At 41.2% G+C, this 15,031-nt stretch overlaps 1 protein-coding gene across 1 annotated transcript in view; it reads right to left on the bottom strand.

The window, feature by feature from the left end:
• Positions 1-15,031, bottom strand: part of NEMF (nuclear export mediator factor) — a 273,128-nt gene that overhangs the window by 132,629 nt on the left and 125,468 nt on the right. Inside the window, exons 18-19 of the mRNA XM_069208695.1 lie at positions 14,934-14,996; positions 7,853-7,965 (exon numbers count right to left, since the gene is read on the bottom strand). Coding sequence (XP_069064796.1) covers positions 7,853-7,965; positions 14,934-14,996 — 176 coding nt within the window. The remainder of the gene's footprint in view (positions 1-7,852; positions 7,966-14,933; positions 14,997-15,031) is intronic.

Here is a 15,031-nt window from a genome sequence, read left to right as displayed (position 1 = left end):
ATCATGACTCTGCAAAATTGGACTAACTGATGATTGCTAATCCGGAGCAATGCTTAATTTCTATATCGCAGATATTCTTGCTGATGATATGTACTGTCCTTCTTGAATACTTAGTTTTGATAATGCTAGTTTGACTTAACTTATTTTGTCGCCTTGGGCAACCCTTGGTGATTTAGGTATATGTATAGCTCGGTCTATCGAATTGTCTACATGACTTTGAGCTTGAGTTTGTAAAAAATCCATTGACTCCATTTCTGACTTGAGTTTTCCCTAACACAGGCACAAAAAGCACAGCTCTGAAGTGTGCCATATTGTGCTGAGCCAGGCGGTGACGGAAGAAACTGAAGTGGTAATGCAGGTGATGCAGGAGAGTTATTGCAGTTTCAGTACAGTACAGACCAAGAGCAAGCGATTTTTCGCAGTGAATGAGTCAAGGAAAGTGGAAGAGAATTTTGATGAATGACTCAGTGTCTGTGAAGTAACGCAGGGAGGTGCCAGTAAGGAGGAATGGTTGTTGGAATTGAGAAAGGATCCAGAAGTAAAGAAAGCAATGGACTTGGTATTGCGGGGCATACCCGATGACAAGGAATTTAAGAAGTGTGGAGTGTGTTGGTGAATGGTTAGACACAAACATTCTGTGGACAAGGGTTTTCAGTTGAGAGGCACATGGTTGATTACCCAACAAAGCCTACAGCAAGGACTGTGCATTTGGCACAAGAGGGCCACTTGAGTTCACCTACATCGCAGCAAAGAGCCGGAACAACCTCCCCCTGCACCTCAGACAAAGCCCATCGCTCATCATCTTCAGGAAGAACCTCAAGACGTGGCTCTTCGAAAGAGGCCCCCCACCCCACCCCAGTGCCTTGAAACCCTAATGGGTGAGTAGCTGCGCTTTACAAAAACTGATTGATTGATATAGTGAAGAACAAAGAAAGAATACGCAGGGATTTCTAGTGGCCTGCACTAGATCATGATGTTGAAAAAGTGGTATGGGAGTGTGTAGAATGTGCAGCATGTGACAAGGGATTAAGACCAAGCAATGTACACATGGTTTGTAGGGACTTGCCTTCTCATCCTTGTGAAGAGGTAACCATGAATATATTGAAACCAACAAGGGGTGAACATGCAACTCCTTATGCGATTGATGGACTTATACGCAAGGTGGGTGGAAGTATCACATGTGAGAGATATATCCTCGATAACTGTTATCAAGCTTCTGGATAATATTTTCAGAAGAGAAATGTTTTCAAATTACTTACCTACGGACAATGGAGTGCAGTTTTGCTCTGCTCAAATAAAATCTTATTTGAAAGAAGTGGGATCACATACAAAATGTCGGCTCTGTATCATCCCCAAACCAATGGTGCTGTAGAGAGAGTAATTAAACGAAGGGATACAATGAGCCAGGATGAATGGTCTTAACTGGAAGACAGAACTATCCAGGAGAATAGTGGAATATCGTGTGTCTCCACATTCAGCTACTGGAAAGTCTTCATTTGAATTGTTTAAGGGCTGAGCTCTTTCCACAAAAGTGTGTCCTGCCTGGATGTTTTGGAACAAAGAAAAAGAGATTGATCTACAGATGAAGAGAAAGGAATTGTATGACCAACACAAAAAGGTGAAGGATACGCTGATAAGAGTGGAGGACTATGTGACAGTGAGAGCACCAAAGGGACGTACTGAGTGGTCTAAATTCACAAGAAACTTGAAAGTAGTCAAATTAAGAAATCTGTATAGACACATGATGGCCAGATATGGAACAAGTGTACAGTTGTTTTTGTACATATACCACAGGAGAAAGATATATGATGTAATGGTTATTGTTTTGTCAACAAGGAAGGGAGGGAAGATGGTCCAGAGACTGTGGACATAAAACATTGCCTCACATCAGGTAATCTCAGAAGGAAGAGCCAAAGGATCAGTAAGAAGCCCTCTAATTTATAGGATTTTGTGGACCAGTGAAACCCTTTTTATAATCGTGCTTTTGGGGGAACAGTTATAATTCTGTTCTCTGCTCCTTTTCAGAGGACATTAATGTTGCATTTTATTTATTGTATTAGCTGTTCTTTATTTGGCAGTGATGTATAGAACATAATTTTATGTACAGGTTCTCTATTAGTTGTGTGTTTAGATATTTAACATATGCTGACAAGTATTCTAGTTATCACACTCATTTTGGATTTATCTTTTATCCTAGGTAATGGGTAATGTTATGGGAGAGAGATGTGTGGCATGTTGTTTTATCTTACAGTGGCATGATGTAATAGAATGTAATGATGTAGGTGATAACGATTGTTGGGGATGGTCAGTTGGGAGACCAACAGAATGTGACTGAGGTGCTGAAATAAAGACCTACATATGTTCTTTGGGGTTTCTGTTTTCTGTGTGTGCACCGTGGTCCTGTAATTATCATGGTGTACTAGACTTGCAAGCTATAAAGCTGTGCATGGATATAATTTCAGCATCTTGTTGACTGCCATGATGCTTTTTATTAGATTTTAGGCATAGGCCACCAACGTGATTTAAAGCACAAAATTCCAATCTCAATATAAACTGTGAACCAAGCCAAACAATACACATACTGTTTTGAACACACACATGAATGGAAACTCCTTGGGCAGCCATGTTTGACAACTGTTGGTCACTTGACATTAGGTAATGGCATTTTAACCTACCATCTATTACAAGAGTAACAGTGATTACTGAAATTAGTCGAATTAGGTATAAAGACCTGATCTTTCCCTCACCCATAGTTCCACAAAGTTTAATACATCCTACAATATACAAAAGGTCAAAATCTGCCATAGTATTACGAGAGAATCTGCGACAAAATGATGGTTCTTCTTAATATGGCAATGTCAATCACAAAATCTTAAATCATATTTAGTAGTGTTTACAGCATATACAGTTGTTTCTTATACTATTTGTTGAAGTGGGCCAAGTAGTTTTAGATGTGGAAGAGATTGTGTCAATTTTAATAAATGATATTAATGCAACGTTTTAACAGATTTTAGTGCAGACAACTGTCCTTCTGAACAGAATCCTCTTTTGCACCACCATGTATCTCTTGGTCTCAGCGAACCCATGAACTGATACCCATGATGGTCTCTTGTACTATCAATGTAGAAACTCAAAGCTTCCTTAAGATCATGCCTCTTCTCTTTGGACGGGTGTGGTGGAGAGAAAAATGTCAGCAGGGTAACAGAGCAACAGGGAAGGGTGAAATCACCCTTGGCAAGAAGGTAACCTGAGTGCTCAGCACCAGTTTGCCTTAGAGGAAAGTGGTGTAGAGAGACTGCGCAGAGTCCAGCTTACAGTTCACTCGGGTGGCATGCGGAAGTGACAACCATCTTGACTGCCGTAAGCCAAAAAAAGGCAACTGTTAATAACCTGGATTGGAGTACACAGAAGGAATGTCAAAACTAGATTTAGGCATGATGGAAAATAAGCATCAGATGCTTCTGATAGCACATTACAACTGGTGATTTACAGAGAGAGCGTTGGTCAAGCAAATACAAAAAGGCCAAAAGGACAGACAAGTAACCCTTACCTGTGGTCCCTCAAGGCCGAACTGGGTCAATGGCAAAATTAACAACAATCCGTTAAAAAGAATGGCCTGCAAAGAGTCGAATGATGGATCCCACACTAGGCTACAAGCATTTCTCAGTGCATAGATAGACGACTGGTTCCAAGAATGATCTGATGCTTCCGGTGGTACGTCAAAAGAATTCAAGTGCCAGCACTCATTCTCCATGAATGGAGGTGTGGATTGTAGAGATTTGGCTGTAGGACCATCCACTGTTGCTGAGCCAGGAGGTCCTCCTGAATGGTTACCGGATTGGAGCAAACATGCTCAGGCTGGGGAGCTCTGGGTACCACACTCTTCTGGCCTAGTCCAGGGATATTAGGAGGATTTGGGCCTAGTCTGTCCTGACTTTCTTCAGAACTAGAGGCAGGAGAGGTAGTGGTGGATGCGTACAGAAAACTTGTTTCCCATCGCTGATAGAATGCATTTCTCAACAACGTTTTTGGGGGAAAGTTCAGCGATCAGAAGCTTTGACACTGCACACTCTCGGCAGTGGCAAACAGATCCAGACAGGGCATGCCCACTGATTGAAGAAGCCGTGTGCCACCTCTGGATGGCTCATCTGCTGAGGCATTCAGCAGCCCCGCTAGGTGGTTGACTACCAAAAAGATATTCTGCTGGCCCATCCACCAAAAGAGACATAGAGCCTCTTGGAACAGGATCCAGATGCCATTGTGCCCTGCTTGTTGCAGTACCACATGGCGGTTGGTATGTCAATTAGGACCTGACTTAGCCTTCTCTTGATAGTTAGCAGGGAGGCTTTTAGGATCAGGCAGAATGCCAGAAGCTCCAAAAAGTTGAAATGGAGGTGGCTGTCCAGTGGAGAACACATGCCCCCTGATCTCCTCCCCAGCAGGCCTCCCCAACTTAGTAACAATGCATCTGTTAAGACAATGAAATCCAGGAAAGTTAGCCTTCCAATTGTCAGACTGGCACTCATCAGTCACCATATGAGATCCTGTATCTTGCAAGGTTTAGTCAGAACTGGAGAGGCAACCCTGATTCTGGGCCCTTTGAAACCATAGGTTCCTTAGCAGGGTCCATATGTGCAATCTGAAGCAGGGACCAATGACGATGCATGAGGCCAATTCTCAGAACCATCCTCACCAAGAACCAGGACAGAGTCTGAAATAATAGGATCATATTCTGAATGTCCCAGAGTCAATGTGGTGATAGAAAAACCTTGAATGTAACTGCATCCTGAAAATATACAATGAATGGAAACCTGAAAATCAAAAACCCGACTGTTGTCTTGAGGATGTCTGTGACTGACTGCGATAAGCCTGCCTTGAGCAGATACTCACTAAGGGATGGGAATATATGTAAACGGACCTATGAGGGTGAGCTGCAACCATAGCCTTCTATTGAATGAACACCCAATGGATGAACTAAGGTTAAAAGTCAGGAGAGCAAACTGTCATTGTTCCAACTCCATTGTAAGCTGCAGATAGTGTCTGTATGACTGCAAGATGGGTATATGAAAGACCAGTTACCCCATTTGTTCCATGGATCTATAGCAGAGAAGAACTGAGCCTTTTGAGCATTTTAAATCTGTTCTTCCTCAGAAAGGCATTTAACGGTTTGAGGTCCATTATAGCCATGAGACCTACATGCTTCTTTGAAATGAGGCATAGAGCAAATAGCATCCCGCCTCTTTACGGAACATGGCACCTTTGGTCAGAAGGCTATAAGCTTCTTACATGAAGTCTGGCCTACCAAATTGCTTGGGTGTTGGGGAAATAAGGAGTGGAGACAGAATGAAAGGCAAAGCATAGCCCCATTGATGAATTTTGATCAGTCTGTCCCCCCTGGCTGATTGTGGGCATGGGAGGGTAAATCAAAGCGGTTTGGGAACTTGAAGCTTCTGCTAAGCTAGGCCTCTGGAATAGCTGCTAAGCTTTCTATATTACCACTGGAATTGTCTGGCTGGGGAAAATAATAATAAAGATCAAGCTGAGGCGCAACTTTCTTTAAATCCCTTGAAGACCGACTCACCCTTTCCTCAGGATACTCTAGAGCCATAGAAGGGCATGTCCCCTAACAATCTGGCTGATCACATCCAAGCACACCTCCTAAGCACTCCACTGGTACCAAAAACATGGCCTGCGTAATTGGTGATGTCCAGGCCTAAATGTAACATATACTTTTCGGAGTTCCATCTGTCTTGGATCATTTTGGGCCAGTGAAGCCCTGAGGTCTTCTGAGATGGGCAGGAAGATCTGGTTGGCCATGGTCTATAAGGCATTGGTGTACCATTCCAGAAGGCACACCAAACTCAAAGATAATGAAGCTAGGAAAAACTGAAGAAAGCATTTTCTTTATAAACGTATCAATAGGCTTCAACTCCATCTCAAGGTGGTTCAAAGAAAATACATCTGGCATGACTTTACTTGTGGATGCCTGTACCATAAGGCTTTAAGCATTGTGTGTTTCAACAAAACATCAGGACCGCCAGGGGCTGGTCTATGGCCCTCTGCTCATGTCAGCTGACCGGAGGGACTGACTATGGCTCAGACCAAATGGCCATGAGAGTGTTTGTAAGAATGATCGGCTTTAAATGGTAATAGTTGCTTAGATGGTTGAAGAATTTCAGCCAATAAATTGGCTTTGATTTCCATAGTAGGCAATTCACATTTTCACACTGCTAAAGCAAAAGAGGCACTTGCTACCACTGATGGACCAGATGGTGAGTACAGGTCTAGGTGGGGTACCTAGACCACTGGCATTTCGTCTCAGCACAGCACAGCCCTTCATCAGTGTATTGAGGAAGGATAAGATTGCACATTGGAGATGCTATGGTTGCACAAGAGTTGGGAGTTGAAGAGGGCCTGCAGACTCTGATAGTCATGGCATCAAGGGGAAGTCTGGGCTGAAGGCCGTGCAACCAACCACTGATTGTGCCTTAGTTATTTTGTAGAACGACATAGGCTTGGCACTGATCCACATTGGTTTGGGGTCAGAGAAAGGATATGCAAATGGATCTACTGCAGGCAGAGTCAGTATCAGTGCCTACAAGAAAGGAACTTGTGTGGACCCTGGGCTGGAATGGAAGTCTGAACCAGCTTTAGCAAAAGCCAGGCATGGGACCTACAGAGACACTCAGCATCTGAGGAGTGCCTTTTGACAACAGTCTAACTGGAGGTCAGTGTGGCTTTGAAGGTCCACTACCGGGAGCAATCAGTGTCTGAAAGATCTGCAGCATTTTGCTGCAATTTGCTGCAAGTTCAAAGATGGCCAGGGAATTCGGGATGAGATTGAGACAGGTTCTTTAGGCGATGGGGAAGCACAATCGGGTTCAAGGGAGGAGATATGATCCACCTCTGTAGTAATATCTGGTGGCAACCGGGCGATGAAAAGCTAAGTACATTGATTTCTCTAGGAATACATTATATAACTCCCTATTCAAATACATCAGCTTCACAAGTGAATCATAAGAGATCCGGGAACAGAAGCAGCAATAACTAGATGTGAACAAAGTATCTGACCAGGTCCCCTGTGTAGGCATCTTTTAACTGCAGTACTTAAAAACTTGGCAACAAATGGCTTCAGAGTCAAACAAGCAATGTAAAAAAGGTCACAACAAAGCTAAAAACACATGCAAAAATAGGGGGATTGACAACACAACCAAAACAGATTTGTGTGGAAGGCACCAATTCCAGTATGTTTCGGGCACCACAGGCACTGAACTAAATGGGACACAGAGTTAGGCAAGCTGAGAATATATATAGGAAATGCCCCTAAAGTGTGTAGGAGTAGGTATAGAGTGACTATCCATGTTAATGTTTTGAATGTTTCTGCCATCTGCCAAGCCAACACAAGTGACTCAAGTTGAACATGGGCACAACCTTTCTATGTCACCTTGTTTATAATATGGAACAATAATCACGTTAAAGCACCTTTCATTACTCATCTTTAAGAGAAGTTGCTTATCCTCGATGTTCTCATTTGAATCATAAAACCATACTAACTCTTGGACAAGCACCACAAAAGTAAATGAATCACTTTCTAAACGTGCCTTCCATCTGTTCGAAGATTTCATAATCAAATCTATTTAGTGCCATTTCGTAGACACCACAGACAAGCATATGGTCTCATCTCCATGCACTCCAGCTCACTCACCTTTGCATGAAAGTATTACAAGGCATCACTGCTTAAAACAGTAATTGCAAGGTGAGAGAGAAAGCTCCAGACTGCCTGTCAGCTTTAATTAGATCCCTGAACTGCCCATGCTTCCCGAAATATAAGAGTATGAAAAATCTCCATTACCTGATTGTGATGGACCCACCAAGCACTAGTGATGACACGAGCATCCCAAGCAGCACTGTAGCACACAGCCATTGTGCCAGCTTCAGTCAGGGTTCGAGGTGGCACTGGCTCCCCTAAAATAGCAAACATAGACAGCTATTTAGGGACTACAGTGGTCAGTTTGGTAAGGAAACAATGATAATTGACACAGTAAATCACACATTGTTATTTTGAATATTTGCTCTGTGGTTATATGGAAGGAAAACACAAATATGTAAAATCCTCAAAATGATTAGTACTGTTTGTTTCTTCACATATACTGCATCCTTATATCAAATAGTGTAGCCACTTCTAATCAGACGTACGAGAAAAGGAAGGACAGAGTTGAGAGCTTAAAACGTTAAATAGCAAACTATGGGGCTCGTTAACAAGCCTGTGGCACAGGGCAGTAAAGCAAGGCACTTGCTGCGCCTCCCTGCGCCACCAGGAAAGGGTAGACATGCACCGTATCTATATGATACAACGCATTTCTGTCCTCTCACCCTGCACTGGGGCACACATGTCTGCCATGCACCAGGGCAGGTACCTTTGCACCATGGTGCAAGGGTGCCTGCGTGGTGGGGATGATTGTTTTTTAGCAGGTAGCGACACCTTACTGCACAAAAGCAATCAATGGAGGTGATTTCCTCCTTCTATTTGTGCTGCAGAAAAAACAGGGAGAAATAATATTATTTCTCCCTATTGCGCCTCCCTTACACCTCCCCATTCCCAGGTTTAAGATTTCTCGTAAATCTGGGTATGTGTCAAATGCCATGGGTGTTACATGGGAACATCAACAATAAAACCCATGGCACGCCTCCCTAATGCAGTGTGAGGCAACACAACTACTTGCGTTGCGTTGTCTCACGCCATATCTACAAGAGCGTGTAAAGCCATGAAGACTGGCTTTATGTGGCCTTATAGATATGGCTCTGCAGGTAGCGCCACAGGAGCGTCACAAAAGTGACGCTCCAGTGGAGCAGTGGGGCTTGTAAATAAGCCTCAGAGTTTTAATACATTTATTTCACACTCAATCAGTGTTCAAATATTTAAGAACATATACTGAACCATGTCCTTTATTGCCAGCTGGAACGATAATATTATCCCTGTAGACACTCTGATCTTTTTATCTTCCTAGTCCACTGATTCGTCTTTGACACAGACCACCAAAAGTGTTAGAAAGCATTCATGGGTTGCACGCACTACTGAATGGTTAAAACCATACAATTGAGAGGGCATAATGAGTTCTTTCATAAATGTTCAGTAAAAGTCACCAGAAGACTGCCAAAAGGATACCACAATATGAGAGCTAGGAGTACAAGAATAGCGATGATGAGTAAAGTACTCCTATATCAAAGCCCTACTCCTCCAGGCTCGTGGGGATATCATCAAGCGTCCATAATTGAATTAGGTAGAAGTAGCCAGCCACAATACCGGTGAGGCTTAGTCAAAAACATTCCCTATCACGATTGTGCCAAGAGTCGCATCTGCCTTGAATCTCACATCCAGAGTTTGCAGAAAGTGTACAGCAAAGCCTAGGTTGAGGCTCTACAGCTCTCATTATTAAGTAGAACGTCAAGACTGAAACTCAATGTGCTGTGTCGGCCCTTACTGCATAAATGTGAATACCATTTGATAAGGATGTCGCGTGGCCTCAGAATACGAGACAACTGCCACACAATAGGAGACAGTTTGCCTTGTTTTGGACATCTATACACAGGAAAGAGAGCCGCAGAATATGTGAAAGCATGTGCATATAAGATGAGCGCTCTTACACTAAACAAGTCAGTGAGTCAGCTAATTAAGTTGCTTAACCAAAAATGTTCCTCTAAATATCCCTTTTTTCATACAAGGCACCCGCAAAAAAACTAATGTTTAACCCAGCAGTCTCCAACCTTTTCTGTAGTAAGAGCTACTTATGTTCAATGAAAATAATCTCAAACTAATGATATTATCAGCGCTGTACTCATGACCTTATCAGTCAAGATTATATTAGTGGCCATCATATGAAAGATTACCAGCAGTAATGACCTTTGAGTATCAGGCAGGATCTACAACAGTAATCTAAAGAAGGGTTTGTCAATTCTGAATGTATTTACATGGGACAGACATAGCTGTGATGCCCCTGGAACCAAGGGAATGATAATAGAAATAAGTTTATATAATGATGTGATGTGTCACTCAAATATCAGCTTTCAAAATATTTTGAAATTTTTTCCCAAACATCAGTTTATGCATTTTGAAAACATACACATTTTCCTATCTAACACACGCTCAATTTTAGTATATATGGAAAATGTCACTTACCCAGTGTACATCTGTTCGTGGCATGTTCCGCTGCAGATTCACATACTTTGCATAGTCTGCCATCTAGTGTTGGGCTCGCAGTGTTACAAGCTGTTTTTGTTCGAAGAAGTGTTTTCGAGTCACGGGATCGAGTGACTCCTCCTTTTCAGCTCCACTGCGCATGGGCATCGACTCCATGTTAGATTGTTTTCCCGCAGAGGGTAAGGTAGGAGTGATAGAGTTTAAAGAAAATAGATGTCCATGCAAATGGAATATATAAATATAAGTGTGTATATATATATATATATATACATACATACATACATATACATACACATATGTGCAAGTGAATATTGAACTTAAACGGCTATATGCTCCCGTGGAGAGGGAGGGTGCATGTGAATCTGTAGAGGAACATGCCACGAACAGATGTACACTGGGTAAGTGACATTTTCCGTTCGATGGCATGTGTAGCTGCAGATACACATACCATGCACAGACTACAAAGCAGTTTCTCCTCCCATAAAAGCAGTGGTTAGCCTGTAGGAGTTGAAGTTGTTTGAAATAATGTTCTTAGTACAGCTTGGCCTACTGTGGCTTGCTGTGTTGCTAACACATCTACACAGTAATGCTTGGTAAATGTATGTGGTGTTGGCCAAGTAGCTGCTTTACAAATTCCAGCCATTGGTATATTTCCTAAGAAAACCATTGTAGCCCCTTTTTCCTTGTGGAACGTGCTTTAGGTGTAACTAAGAGCTGCCTTTTAGCTTTAAGGTAACATGTTTGAATGCATTTTACTATCCATCTAGCTAAACCTTGTTTTGAAATGGGGATACCAGTATGTGGTTTTTGGAACGCCACAAATAACTGTTTCATTTTTCTAAGTGATTTTGTTCTATCTATGTAATACATTAAGGCTCTTTTAATATCTAATGTGTGCAGGGCTCTTTCTGCCACAGAATCTGGCTGTGGGAAGAAGACTGGTAGTTCCACTGTTTGATTGATATGAAACGGTGATACAACCTATGAATGCATAGGTTCAAATGGTGGGCCCATAAGTCGTGTGAGCACTATGTTTAGATTCCACGAAGGCACTGGAGGCAGTCTAGGTGGGATGATGCGTTTTAACCCTTCAATGAAGGCTTTGATAACAGGAACTCTAAATAAAGAGCTGTGTTGTATATTTTGCAAATACGCAGGGATTGCAGTGAGATGTATTTTTATGGATGAAAAAGCTAAGTTTGCTTTTTGCAAATGAATCAAATAACATACAATCTCTTGTATTGATGCTGAAAGAGGGATAATTTGTTTAGATTGACAGTAATACACAAATCTTTTCCATTTGTTGGCATAGCACTGCCTGGTAGTGGGGTTTCTTGCTTGTTTAATTACTTCCATACATTCAGTTGGTAGTTGTAGATACCCAAATTCTATGACTTCAGGAGCCAAATTGCTAGACTGAGTATGTTGGGATTTGGATGCATGATCTGTTGTTTGTTTCGGGTTAACAGATCTGGTTTGTTTGGGAGTTTGATATGTGGTACTACTAACAGGTCTAATAGTGTTGTGTACCAGGGTTGACGTGCCCAGGTTGGCGCTATGAGTATGAGTTTGAGCTTGTTTTGACGCAGTTTGTTGAGTAGAAATGGAATGAGCGGGAGAGGGGGAAAAGCGTAAGCAAATATCCCTGACCAATTCATCTGAATTTATGTGGTCAACAATTCAGTGGCCTGTGGGTTATAGGTAACCACTGAAATGGATAAAAAGGCAATGTTCTGAATGATATATTTACTGCCTCTTACTACCTGTAGCCTCTGGTACTCTGAGTGAAGTTGAATAAGTGTAGTCTATAATCTGATGGGCATCCCGGCCATGTCCTCCTGCATTCCAAGAAACACAAATGGAGTTTATAGCAGTTTATGACTATGATGTTTGGTGAGATGACTATTGTATTGCCATCTTGAGCTGTGCACCCAAATGACCAATGTCAAAATTATCCCATGTTTCTCTGAATGATCTTTGCTACATTCTCCTATTATGCAATCTTCTCTATGTCCCCCAGGTCTGCTGAATTTTCATTCTGTAGACTTGGAGTTGTCAGGTCTTTACTTAATCCTTTAAGTGTTATTCCTATATTTGCTGCAGCCTCCCTCAGTCTCAACAAATACCCTTTGATATGTTTCTCATTTTCATCTTAATTTGGGTGCAAAGAAGAAAGCATTTTAGCATTGTTCAGCCCCCATGGTGCCTGGTTTTCATTTGTTTGTTATCTTGACAGACATCTGGTAATTCTAGTCTCAATTAAGCTGAGTTTACCTAAGCACATGAGAGTAGTTTTCAGATTGGCTGGCAAGGATGTGTTCTTGCCTTTGAGGTGTGGGACTGCTTTTGTCATTGTTGTGTAAAACCTGTATACAAAATTTGTAATAAAAAGTGTTGTTTTAGTGGTTGTTTGTGGAAGCTTTTCTTTATTTGTTTAGGCTTTGTTTCTTTGATTTTTAGCTTGAATCTTTTTATTAATATTTAACCGAGAAAGCATTTTGTTATAAGTATGATAATTAAATGTGTTACACTCGCACCAAGGAGTCAGCAGAGTGTTGCCCTTAACAAAAATTGTTATTAATAGTAGTAAGCTACTTATAGGACCCAAGAATGTTTTATAGGGCTATTGCTATTGAGAACAGGTTTGGTGAAAGTCCATCCACCTAATCACATGGGTGTTTCTTCAAGCAACGTATAACCCTGTGCATTGGCTTTGCTACAAGTGGTGTATCCATAGGATCATTAATAAATGTAGATTCGACGTTGATGTGAAACAGAACAATATAATAAAAAAAGAATAATATAACAGAACTTGGAGTCTGAATCAATTGCCACCCAACCCCTATGTATAACTGCATAAGTGGCACTGCAGATGTGATTTTTATTGCAAATTGTTTGGCGGACGAAGCTAGCAAAGGCAAAGCTTTTCGTATCATCAATTTATATAGGTCTGCGATTTCTTCCAATCATACCTATGTTAATGGGAAGCCAGTGGGGGAACATCAACTTGTTTGTCGTCTTTTGAAGGGAGTAAAATATTCTAATCCTCCAATGCCAAAATATAGACATTTATGGGATGTTAATATTGTTTTAAACTTTCTATTGTCATGGCCTGATAATAGTATGCTTACTCTAAAAATGTTATCTGCTAAGTTAACAATGCTTTTATGTCTTGTTTCTATCAAACGTATTTTGGATGTTAAGGCCTTAGATATTTCTAATCGTCAATTTACTCATACTGGTGTTCTGTTTACAGTTTCTCGTCGAACCAAGACTAATTTAACTTCTGTTTTCTATCCTTATTTTCCAGATCACCCCAAATTATGTGTTGCACAATGTTTAAAAGTTTATGAACAAAAAACTGCAGATTTAAGAACCTCCTCTTCTTCTCAACTTCTAATTTCCTTCAGGAAGCCTTTTAATCCGGTATCTGCAGCTAACTTAGCACGTTGGGTCAAATGGATTATGTCCCTTGAAGGCATCGATACTTCCATGTTTGGTGCTCATTCCTCTAGGGGAACTATTGCTTGTAAAGCCTTTTGGGCGAGGTCTCGCCTGGAGGATATTCTTAAATCTGCAGATTGTTCTAACGATAATGTTTTTTAAATTTTTTATTGCAAACCTGTTGATAATGTATCATTGAATGTAATTAATATGCTTTGAACTCGCATAATAGGAGCCTCCGGTCTTGCCATAAAATGTAGATTTTCCTAGTCTCTTGACGGAAAGTCTTAATTTTATTAAAGATACGGAGGCGAGTATTATCCCTCCACTTGGATGTAACACTTGTTATCTTTTCCCTCCCTTGTTTTAGCCTCAGCGCAAGCGTTACCACCATCATCATAAGACTTCATCTGCGTCCTGGTGCTCCAGTCTTCTATCTTCGCTCTCTCCTACTAGAGTTCTCCGAGGCATGGATCCTTCTCGCTCCGACCATTCTCCATTTTCTGGAGTGTTGAACATTTTTTCTGAACTGGTAGCCTGTATTTTGGCCATATTTATTATTTTTGCCATATTTCCTTTGTTTAATTCTGATTGACCTCTCGCAAGAAAAGAGGGCTGTTCGCAGTCAAGTGATGTCATAATACCCTATGTGCATGTGTATTGGTTCATTGTTGTTGTACACGTTTTCGTTCCCATTGGCTCTTTTCACTTTGCCTTAAGGGAACTGTAGTTTCTTGACTGCTGCTATTTAATAAAGTAAGAAAAGAAACGCATAATACTCGCCTCCCTGTCTTTAATAAAAATAAGACTTTCCGTCAAGAGACTAGGAACATCTAAATTATGGGAATGTCTCACATTGATTTTCCAATCTGTATGATATTTCAGTTTATAGATGTGAAAAAGGATCCATGCTGAATGTACCCAATGTTGAGGGCCTACCACAATGAGAAAAAGGATAATTGTTTGGGAGAAAACTCATCTAATCAGTGTGGGGCTGTTAATAATTACATTATGACATCTTTGGTGGTAGCGGCACTTTAATTTTGTATTTGTCCCACCCTTTTCTTACTTACAATTCTTTCCACTACACATAAGTCAAAATGTTCCAGTCCAGAAGGTGCTTTCCTCACTTGTGGCAATACCAACATTTCTCTGTGTCCCAGGGGCACATAGTTAAAGATAGTTCACAATGCGTTCATCGCTTTTGGAAATCCAACATGTGAAATAAAATGGCATCTTGTACCAAATATTTATACTACAAAGTACATATCATTCACAAAACAGGAGTTACCTGTGGGGTTCTTGATGACACAGCTTGTTGCACCATGCAGATCAGCGTGAACATAAATATCACCTAAACAAAGACCAACAAAAGTCATTAATGAAACT

This window comes from Pleurodeles waltl, chromosome 9, assembly GCF_031143425.1.
Source record: "Pleurodeles waltl isolate 20211129_DDA chromosome 9, aPleWal1.hap1.20221129, whole genome shotgun sequence".
Classification (NCBI taxonomy): Eukaryota; Metazoa; Chordata; class Amphibia; order Caudata; family Salamandridae; genus Pleurodeles; species Pleurodeles waltl.
This window is presented reverse-complemented; position numbering and strand designations above follow the sequence as displayed.